The sequence below is a fragment of the Bidens hawaiensis genome, unplaced genomic scaffold (assembly GCF_021521415.1).
Source record: "Bidens hawaiensis isolate Kalapana, Puna unplaced genomic scaffold, B.hawaiensis_p1.1 tig00031748_1, whole genome shotgun sequence".
Taxonomy (NCBI): Eukaryota; Viridiplantae; Streptophyta; class Magnoliopsida; order Asterales; family Asteraceae; genus Bidens; species Bidens hawaiensis.
Genome location: NW_027495357.1, coordinates 204,628 through 214,850, shown reverse-complemented (window position 1 = coordinate 214,850; position 10,223 = coordinate 204,628). Strand labels below are relative to the sequence as shown.

At 36.0% G+C, this 10,223-nt stretch overlaps 2 protein-coding genes across 2 annotated transcripts; both read left to right on the top strand.

Annotated features, from left to right (window-relative positions):
- The first annotated feature begins 6 nt into the window (after window positions 1–6).
- LOC143582446 (putative oxidoreductase At1g06690, chloroplastic) lies at window positions 7–3,469 on the top strand. The gene is made up of 9 exons (XM_077065004.1): window positions 7–220; window positions 1,552–1,636; window positions 1,724–1,840; window positions 1,948–2,012; window positions 2,090–2,178; window positions 2,265–2,344; window positions 2,437–2,548; window positions 2,635–2,754; window positions 2,843–3,469. Exons 1-9 carry the CDS (start codon window positions 112–114, stop codon window positions 3,026–3,028), a joined length of 963 nt encoding a protein of 320 aa, XP_076921119.1. The 5' UTR covers window positions 7–111; the 3' UTR covers window positions 3,029–3,469.
- Window positions 3,470–4,169: 700 nt separating this feature from the next.
- LOC143582455 (topless-related protein 4-like) lies at window positions 4,170–5,530 on the top strand. The gene is made up of 5 exons (XM_077065010.1): window positions 4,170–4,332; window positions 4,414–4,523; window positions 4,927–4,996; window positions 5,075–5,148; window positions 5,246–5,530. The coding sequence occupies exons 1-5, from the start codon at window positions 4,170–4,172 to the stop codon at window positions 5,528–5,530; spliced, it is 702 nt and encodes a 233-aa protein (XP_076921125.1).
- Window positions 5,531–10,223: the final 4,693 nt, after the last annotated feature.

Here is a 10,223-nt window from a genome sequence, read left to right as displayed (position 1 = left end):
CAAGTCCGGTGTGAAGCAGTTGGAGTCGCATCCGAAAACCGTCAGCAGCAGTTAGTAACCACCGTTAAGAACGGTAACGATTCGCTTGAGATATGCAGAGTGCTTAACGGAATGTGGCAGACGAGTGGCGGTTGGGGCAGAATCGACCGTGATGACGCTGTTGATGCCATGCTATACTACGCCGATGCCGGTCTATCCACCTTCGACATGGCTGATCACTGTAATTTTCATCAATTCAATCTCATTTATTATGAAAACGGGTCGGATCAAAACGGGTCATGGGTCAGAACGAGTTAGTGTCGAAACGGGTTAAATTAAAGAAAAGGTTGTTTTGGGTCGGGTCGGAACGGGTCCGTGCCAGAATGAGTTTAACTGAACCATTTTGACCTTTTTACTGTGCAAACCAGCTGAGCTGAGCTTGACTCGTTTTAACTTACACAAAACTCGAGCTCGGCTAGTGAGTAGATTTTCAAGCTTGGGTTCGGGTCGTTTACTATTTATCAATTATTTTTTATATAATTATAATTATTATTATATATTTTTTCTATTATAATTTTATGTAAAAAAATAATATATATTATTTAGTTATTTTTATTTATATTTTCATAACAATATATATATTAATTAATAAATATTAAATATATATTCTAAAAAATTATATAAATGAGAAGCTCGTTTAGGCTCGTGAGCCGGCTCAAGCTCAATAAGTGAAGTTTGGGCTTGGGCTCCTTCATTAAACGAGCTTACTTTTAGGCTCAGGCTCAATTAAGCTCCGCTCTATCGTGCTTTTTAACGAGCCGGTCTCAAGTAGTTCGCGAGCAGCTCGACTCGTTTGCACCCCTACTTTTTAGTTAAAATATCTTACCCGAACCGACATATATAATTTTAAAAGCATCCCAAACGGACTCATTTGATATACTCTCAATTTACTCAATATTAAGTTTACTGTAGTTACTAGTTAACCTACAGAGGATGTTGAGTGTTTTGGGGGTGGACACGTGGCAGCATCTGGATCAATGATTCTTGTAACCATAAACTGCCAAATAGTTATCTAATAGGTTCCATATGTTTGAATATGTGCTAGTGTGGAACACTGTGACTTTTTTTTTCTCTTGCACACCACCTGGTTGTTGAAATGCCTGAGGTGTTAAGCCACTCATTCGCTCGGTTCACCTTGAATCCAATTAAACTAAGTTCTATTAGAGGGATTAGAACTAGAATTCGTGTTTCGGGAACGGTCCGTTGTGTGTTGACAGAGGATAAGAAAGTGTGTGTTGTTAAGAATGGAAACGATTCGTTAGAAATTAGTCGTGTGATTAACGGGATGTGGCAGACTAGTGGTGGATGGGGCAAGATTGATAGGGATAATGCGGTTGATGCCATGCTTAGTTATGCTGATGCTGGCATTACTTCTTTTGATATGGCTGATATATGTAATTTCCTAACAATACATGTAGTTAACAAGTTATAGTTCGTGTTAATTTGATCGGATTCAACTTTCTATAATAATGTTTATCATATTTTAGCGTGTCATTTGTTTTGATTTTGCAGATGGACCTGCAGAAGATCTCTATGGTCTATTCATTAATCGTGTCCGAAGAGAACGTCCACCTGAGCTTTTAGAAAAAGTCAAAGGGTTAGTTATACACGTTTGCTCACACTGAAGACACAAATTACATGCTCGATTTGTTATCTAAATGTGTATACTTGTACTGAAATACAGTCTTACCAAGTGGGTCCCACCGCCGATTAAAATGACAAGCAGTTACGTTAGGCAAAACATTGATATTTCACGAAAGAGAATGGATGTTGCTTCGTTGGACATGCTTCAATTTCATTGGTATTGATTGCATTCTCTCATTTCTTACAAATATTTACATGCAGTTCTTGTGACTGCTAAGTAATATTTGACATGTTAAAGACGGCATTGTTTGCCTCGTGAACCAGGTGGGATTACTCCAATAATGGCTATCTTGATGCCCTTAAACACCTTACAGATTTGAAAGAAGAAGGTTTGATCTTTATTACTTTCTTTCTGTTTTAAGTAATTTCTCGATAAGATTTTATTACTTCATCTTCTGGTTTGCAGGTAAGATTAAGACAGTAGCTTTGACTAACTTTGACACCGAGAGGTTACAGATTATATTGGAAAATGGGATTCCAGTTGTTAGCAATCAGGTAATAATATAACCTGATACAGTTTCATATCTTATTAGGAAATCCGACTTTAAGCAGTCTTACTATGTGTTTGTCACTATCATCAGGTTCAACATTCACTTGTGGACATGCGGCCTCAACAAAGGATGGCAGAACTCTGCCAACTCACCGGAGTAAAACTTATAACGTCTCTCTCCCTCTCATCATTGTCTCTGTTTCATTAAGGGTATCGTTATACTTAATATTATAGCATGGATTAATGTTCTGTTTGTGGTGCAGTTACGGAACAGTAATGGGTGGACTATTATCTGAAAAGTTCTTAGATACAAACTTGTCTATCCCTTTCGCCGGACCTCCACTCAACACTCCTTCCCTTCAGAAATACAAAAGGGTGTGTTTCACTTCATCACAATAACAAAATTGAAACTTAAGAAATAACTGTAAGCAACTTATTAACCAGTAATACACATATGTCAGATGGTAGATGCATGGGGAGGATGGAGTCTCTTCCAAGCTCTGCTTAGAACTCTAAATCAGGTAGCGTTAAAACATGGAGTCAAGATTCCAACCGTTGCTGTGAGGTACATACTAGATCAGGTAAACTCACCAATCCCGTATTTGTTTCTTGATTGGAATAAGGATAACGCGTTTACTGAAAACATTGCAAACGTGTGTGGGATTGCAGCCGGCTGTGGCAGGGTCAATGGTGGGTGTTAGGCTTGGGTTATCGGAACATATTAAAGACACAAGTGCTGTATTCTCACTTACACTTGATGAAGATGATGTAAAGAGCATTCAAGACGTTATAAGTAAAGGAAAAGATCTGATGAGAGTGATCGGTGACTGCGGAGATGAATACAGGCGTGCATAAGACAGACACCAAGCATTTAGTTTGAAGGAGGATGATATGAGTTTGAGTCATCTCATAGCCAACATTACTGTGTAAAGAATTCAATATGCACATACAATACATGACAATATTGCTATATTGTGATTTGAACTATGGATATGTTGGTTTGATTGCAGTTCTATGCATACAAGAATATATAAATATGCTGGTTAATTATTTTTTAAGCTTTTCTATTTACCTACTTTCTTGATAAATGGTGTATTCCCCTAACCTGAGTACGAGTGGTTCAAATCATGCAATGTGCAAGTTTGGCGGTGTTAGGAGTAGTTCATAGGAATAAGTTGGAAGCCATTAAAAAAAAGAGTGTAAACAAGTAGCTAGTAAGCTAATCGATAATGGGAAAAGCGAGGAACTCATTATAATGTGTTGATTCGAGAATATGTGTACGCTCTTTACCTGATTTACTTTTAGGGGGTGTTTGGTAGAGGGAATTGAGGGGTGAGAAATGGAATTGGAAAGAATTCTCTTGTTTGTTTATGAAAGAAAGAGGTGAGAAATGGAAATAAACCATTCCATTTCTCTGATTTTGTTTCTCTAAAAAAAGCGGAGAATTGGATTTCTAGGGTTTCATTTCTCAGCCTCACTCTCTCACGCCTCTCCCTGCTGTTCCAACGATCCTAGTTATGAAATTTTCATTTTTTCGACTTTCTTATGCTCGACCAGACCTAAACCTCGATCCAAACTCAGCTGCTGATGTCGATTGTTATCGTGTTTGCTGGTTGGATGGCTAATCCACCAACTGTTTCTCATCCCTCGGCTTCTGCTGGTCCTCTTGGTTTCAATTCACCAAATAATTCGGGTACATACTTTATTCGCTTACATTTGATGTGATTTAAGGTTGTTTTTCTATATAATGAATTAGTGGTACATGTTATCTTAATGTAAGGTATAACAGCTATGCTAAAGCGCCCTAGGACTCCGCCAACGAACAATACTGCTGTAGATTATCAAATAGCTGACTCAGAACATGTATTAAAAAGAACAAGGGCATTTGGTATTTCTGATGAAGTATGTCATTTTCTTTTATAAAAAATTGAGTAGTCTTGACATTAAATGTTACCAGGTTCTGATGGCATTTGTGTGTTGTTAGCAGGTTAATCATATGCCTGTAAATATCTTGCCTATTGGTTACAGTGGTCAAAGTCACCATGGTCAAAGTTCATACTCGTCAGATGATTTACCAAAAACTGTGGTGATGACACTTAATCAAGGCTCCGTGGTTAAGAGTATGGATTTTCATCCAGTACAGCAGATTCTGCTTCTTGGTTGGCTCTCGTTTACTCTAAATTACTTTTTATTAATTGTGTATTATGTCATTAATGTCTGTCTTTTTTCACTAATTGCAGTTGGAACAAATACTAGGGATATCATGATATGGGAACTTGGTAGCAGAGAAAAACTTGCTCATAAGAATTTTAAAGTTTGGGATCTTAGCGTCTTTTCAACGCCTTTGCAGGTAGCCTTGTAAATGAACCGAACAAGCACGAAGGGAGCACGCTTGTGTTTGTTCGCTTAACTTTAACACAACAAACGATCGAACACGAACAGTTAAACGAATGTGGTTTTCTTGTTTGTCTTCGCTCATTAAGAAAATAAACATGTTCGTGTTTGTTTATGTTTGTACGTTAACAGGATAACGAAAGGTTCACGAATGAACATGACTGAACATATATGGAAATATTAACGAATGAACTTCAACGTTAACAAACAAACTTAAACAAATGTAAACTAAAGAACATAATTGTTCATGTTTGTTCGTTTAACTAAATGAACACAGTTTGCTGTGATGTGTTTATTCTTTATTAAATTATAATTTTTATTATTTTGTTTATACGTCGAGCATTGGCTCTTTATTGTAGGCCGCTTTGACCAGCGACTATACTGCATTAATCAATCGTGTAACTTGGAGCCCTGATGGAACCCTTTTTGGTATATTATTAACTTTTTAATAGTTTTATATCTTTTGTCATTAAAGTTCAAAGTTAACAATAATGAACGTTGATACAGGTGTTGCGTACTCAAAGCACATTGTGCAGATATACTCGTATCATGGCGGCGATGATGTCAGAAACCACTTGGAGGTTTATATTGTCTTCACCTTTTAATTTTTAGCTCTTTAGGCGGTTGCCATCATTATGTATATATTAATGCATTTATTATGTTCCATATTATATACAGATCGATGCTCATGTTGGCAGTGTGAATGATCTCGCGTTTTCTTATCCAAACAAACAACTTTGCATTGTGACTTGCGGTGACGATAGATTAATAAAAGTTTGGAATGCAGTTACGGGTTTCAAACAATACACATTTGAGGGTCATGAAGCACCTGTTTATTCTGTATGTCCACATTTTAAAGAAACCGTGCAGTTTATATTCTCAACTGCAACTGATGGGAAAATAAAAGCATGGTTGTATGACAACATTGGTTCAAGAGTTGACTATGATGCGCCAGGTCACTAGAAGCACGGATGCAGATGAGATATATCGAGAGTCTTGCAAAGATATCAAGGAAGTTTTGCTTCGATTTGGGGAGATGGTGGGTGAACAACTTAGCAAAGAAGGTATGGAGGCTCGTGCAATCTATGAAAAGGTTAGTGATGAGTTGAAAGCTTTACCAGGTATCACTACGAAAAAACGGTTCAAAGCAGCTCATTTGATTGGTAAAGATGTGGATCTAGGACGTTCTTTTCTTGCGTTGACAATAGAAGAGAAAATTGAGATGGTCGAGTTGTATACCGATGGTTCAATGGGATAGTTGTGTATGGTTGAAGTATGTTTTGTATGTGAATTGGTTTTAACTATGGTTGATGTTTTTTGCTTAAAAACTATGTTTTGTATGTGAATTGGTTTGATCAATGCATATTTTGGTTGGAATTTATGCATCTTTTTATATGTTTTTTTATTTTTTAATAAATATTTGTTATGAAAAAAATACTTGTGCTAATGATAAAGTTGATATAATTCTCTGTTTATTTTCTATGTACCAAACAAGAGAAATGATTCTCAGCTATATTTCTCTACTGAAATCTCTGTACTACCAAACAGAACAGTCAATTCTCATTCTCCAGACCAATTCCCTTTCTCTGCAATTCCATTTCTCTATTCCATTTCTCTACAATTCCATTCTCTGTACCAAACACCCCCTTAAGTCATTTGATGAAAGTATTGATGGTGCCTCTCATAGTGTTACACGACACTAGTGGAATAATTGTTATGTCCAAGTCAGAGTTTGTCAAGTGTAATTTAGTTAAAACTTTTACCTTTCAGTTTTATTGGCCGGGTTTATGACTCATCCTTATGCCCTTTAGAATAACCACTTATGACATCATCCTTATGTCCTACAAAATAACCACTTATTGCATGTCATTTCACTATATTGCAAATTGTCATGGTTGAGATTGTAATCAGACTTGGTATACAACTTTTCCCAATTTAGATATCTAAGTTGACACATGCCTTCGGCCGGACCACTATAACCTAGACAATAGACTATGCTCAACCTTGAGGCCCGATGGCTTAGGTCACTATGTGGTGCTACCTGCTACACATCACTCTTTAACAACGAAGTGTTATTCTAACAGTAATATTGTTTTATTATAGTGTAAATATATTACTGATAGTATAATTTTTAAAAAAAAAATATGACGTAAATTTAAAAGTTCGGTTATGTTCAAAAAATCATAACATTACATATTCTAGTTCGTAATATTTTTTAATAAAACACTAGCACCTTGTTCTTCAGTTTTTTAACCGAAAAGGAAATGAGAGGGAAGGATAAGAAAGAGAAGGGAAGGGAAAGAAATTGTTTTTAATAGGTGTGTTCTTGAGTTGGAAGAAAATTGAAGGAAAGGAAAGGATAACTTAATGTCCTTAATCATCCCATTTTTGGAAGGATAACTTATTGGAAACATCAATTTAATTCCTCCTAACTCCTCCTACTTCTTTCCTTTTCATCCTAAAAAAAACTCAAGAACACTCATTTTTTAACTATCCTTAGTTTTCATTTCATTTCCCTACTTTAAAAAAACTCAAAAACAGAGCGTAGATATTATAAAAAAAACACGTAAGTATATCGAAAACGAGATTGTAGTAAAAATAAATAAAAAGTTAAAAGTTAATTGTGATTTAAAGACTTAATCCATCAATTAACAAACAAATGATAAAACTGAGGAAAAATACGATGACATATAAGTCTATCATAAATAAAGCAACAACTCCATACAAGTTAGGGGTGAGCAATTTAATGGTTATAGCCGTTAACTGAACCATAACCGTCATAACCGAACCGATTTTAACTGATAACCGTCATAACCGGTGGGTCGATTTTAATGAAGTTTTGAAAACCGCCAAATGCGGGTCGGTTTTGGTTATAGATACTTTCAAACCCGCCATAACCGAACCGACCCATTTATTTAACCAACAATATGTTCGAGATTTATTTTCATCAAACATATTGTCGGATTATACCATTTTGATGTGTTCGGTTCAACTTTTGTTATGAAATTAACTTAAATTTCATTGTTAGATTATATAATGCCATTTTTTCAACTTTTGATATTAATATTATGGATTATATATGTTGTTGAATTATGTCAAGTCATTTTTCCTAATATTTGGTATCAAACTTTTAGGCCCAGTTATGTTGCTTTGGTTACGGTTAACCGACCCATAACCGACTCGCTTTAACCTTCAAAACCGATTAACCGTAACCGCCATAACGGATCGGTTATGGTTATGGTTATCCATTAACCAACATTTTGGTTATGGTTATGGGTTTGGCTCAAAACCGCTCCAAACCGACCCATGCACAGGTGCGTAGCTATTAGCAAGTGCGGGGTGTCCCCCGTCCCCTGTGAAATTCTTTTTTAGTGTTAATATACCGAAAAATTTCTGACCGACCCCTGTAAAATTTTGGCACCGACCCCTGTGAAACTTTGAAGCCATACCCTTTATAATTTTGAGACGACCCCCATGAGATTTTGAGACTAACCCTAACAAAAAATACAATGACAATTTTAAAAATATAATTATATAAATGTTATATAAACAATTTTTCCAATTAAATTTGACTTTAATATTAACAAGTCCATTAGTCCAATATCCAATCCAACTTTTAAGCCCAAAACCCATTTCAAACCCTACTCAATTTTTAGCCCAAAACCCAATTCAAGCCCTACTCAATTTTTAGCCCAAAACCCAAAATCCCATTCTAACTTCTAAAATTTATTTTTTTGACCGCCTTTGTTGCCTCACTTCGTCCTTTCGATGGATGATGACTACATTAACATACTAACGCCAAGAAAAAAAACAAACATGAAAAATCGCCAATATTATGAGTATGACTGCTTCAATGCGGTTCTAGATTTGCAAATCCAAGAGTTTGGAGGACCGTTTTAACGAAGTACCATCCGAATTAGTTGTTTCGTTGAGTTGTTTGACTCCTTGTGATAATTTTCGGGCATTTTCTATTCCAAAAATATTACGATTAGTCGAGTTGTACCCGTATGATTTTGATGAAAGTGATAAAAGAAGACTCTCGGTTGAACTCGCGACATACATCGATAATTTGAAAGGAGATAAACGATTTAAAAACTTGAATGGTTAGCAAGTCTTGTTCAATTGATGGTTCAAACAAAGAAACACCATTCCTTTGCATTGGTGTATCGTTTATTAAAGTTAGCTCTCGTATTACCCGTCGCAACCGCAACCGTTGAAAGATCATTTTCGGCGATGAAGTATGTGAAGTCTGATTTGCGTAATCGAATGAGTGATGAAAATTTAAGCGACAGTTGTATTTGTTACATTGAGAAAGACTTGCTTGTCAATGTTAAAGTAGATGATGTAATTGTTAGATTTCAAAAAATAAAAACTCGTAGAGAACAACTTTAATATATTTGTCATCTAATATTTTGTTTCGTAATCTTTTTTTTATATTTATGACCCGACTAGACCCGACCCGACAGTTGTATTAGTGTCGACCATAAAAATTCCCGACCCCTGTAAAAAAATTTTCTGGATCTACCACTGCCATGCAAACCCCTAATACAAGTGGATTCCAATATTTTCTTCTTTTTATGATTTACACGCTTTATAAACATCACACATGTAGAGTTAAAAGTGAGTTTTAGTAAAAAAATGAAAAACTCATTAAAGTATCTTAATTCTTTATTCTCCTTGTCAAAACATGAAAGTTAAACATTGTTAACCTTAGACAATGTGTAATGGGTGGATAAAGCCCTTACACCAACCCTTATGGGGCATTATGAGCAGTGACGGATCTAGGAATATTTTTCAATGGGTTCACTGTTCGGGTCGGTCTTACGGTTCGGGTCGTTCCGACTGTTCGGATCGCTTCGATAATTGAACCCGGGTTCTCACAGTAATAAAGCAAGGTTTTTACCATTAGACCATGGTTCAACTTTGCTTACGTGTTCACTCACAATTTATATGTGGGTTCACTATCATATTTTATATACGTATTCTATATAGAATCCGAAACTCAATGGGTTCCCGTGAACCCACAACCAATTAACTAGATCCGCCCATGACTATGAGGCGTTATAAGGGCATGAACGTTTTACAATAAAGCTCATAAGCATCTTGAAATGCAATGATTAAATAGACATTATCTACAACATATGTTTTTTTTTACTAAAAATTGTGATTATGATGTGGTGAAAAATACCCCTTAAGAGTGTTAAGCCTATATGAAGCAGCTGGCCTCACCACTTTTCCCTTGACGCCCCGGTAAGTATTTGAAGCCGTTATTGGTGTTTGAGACGGTAAAGCCCCGCCACAAAGGTGATACCACCCCTTCATAAAGCCCACAAACGGGCAATCTAGCATTACACATGACCTTAAAAATGGGGAGCTTAACTTTTAAAAACTTCTATGTATTTACGTTCGCGCTATACAATCAATGCACCTATAAATATTGTATATCTAGTTTGCACCGAGTATGAAAATCACATTATAAAAAAATCAATTTTATACATGCTATCCATAGTTAAAAAAAGTCACATTTATTAGAAAAAACAACAACAATAATAACTATGTTTTATAACGCGCGGGTTTGTGTCTAGTAAATAGCGTCGCGTTGAGGCGGTATCGTTGCCTGACCCATTCAAGCAGTTTGGCGTGTTTCATTTTTAAA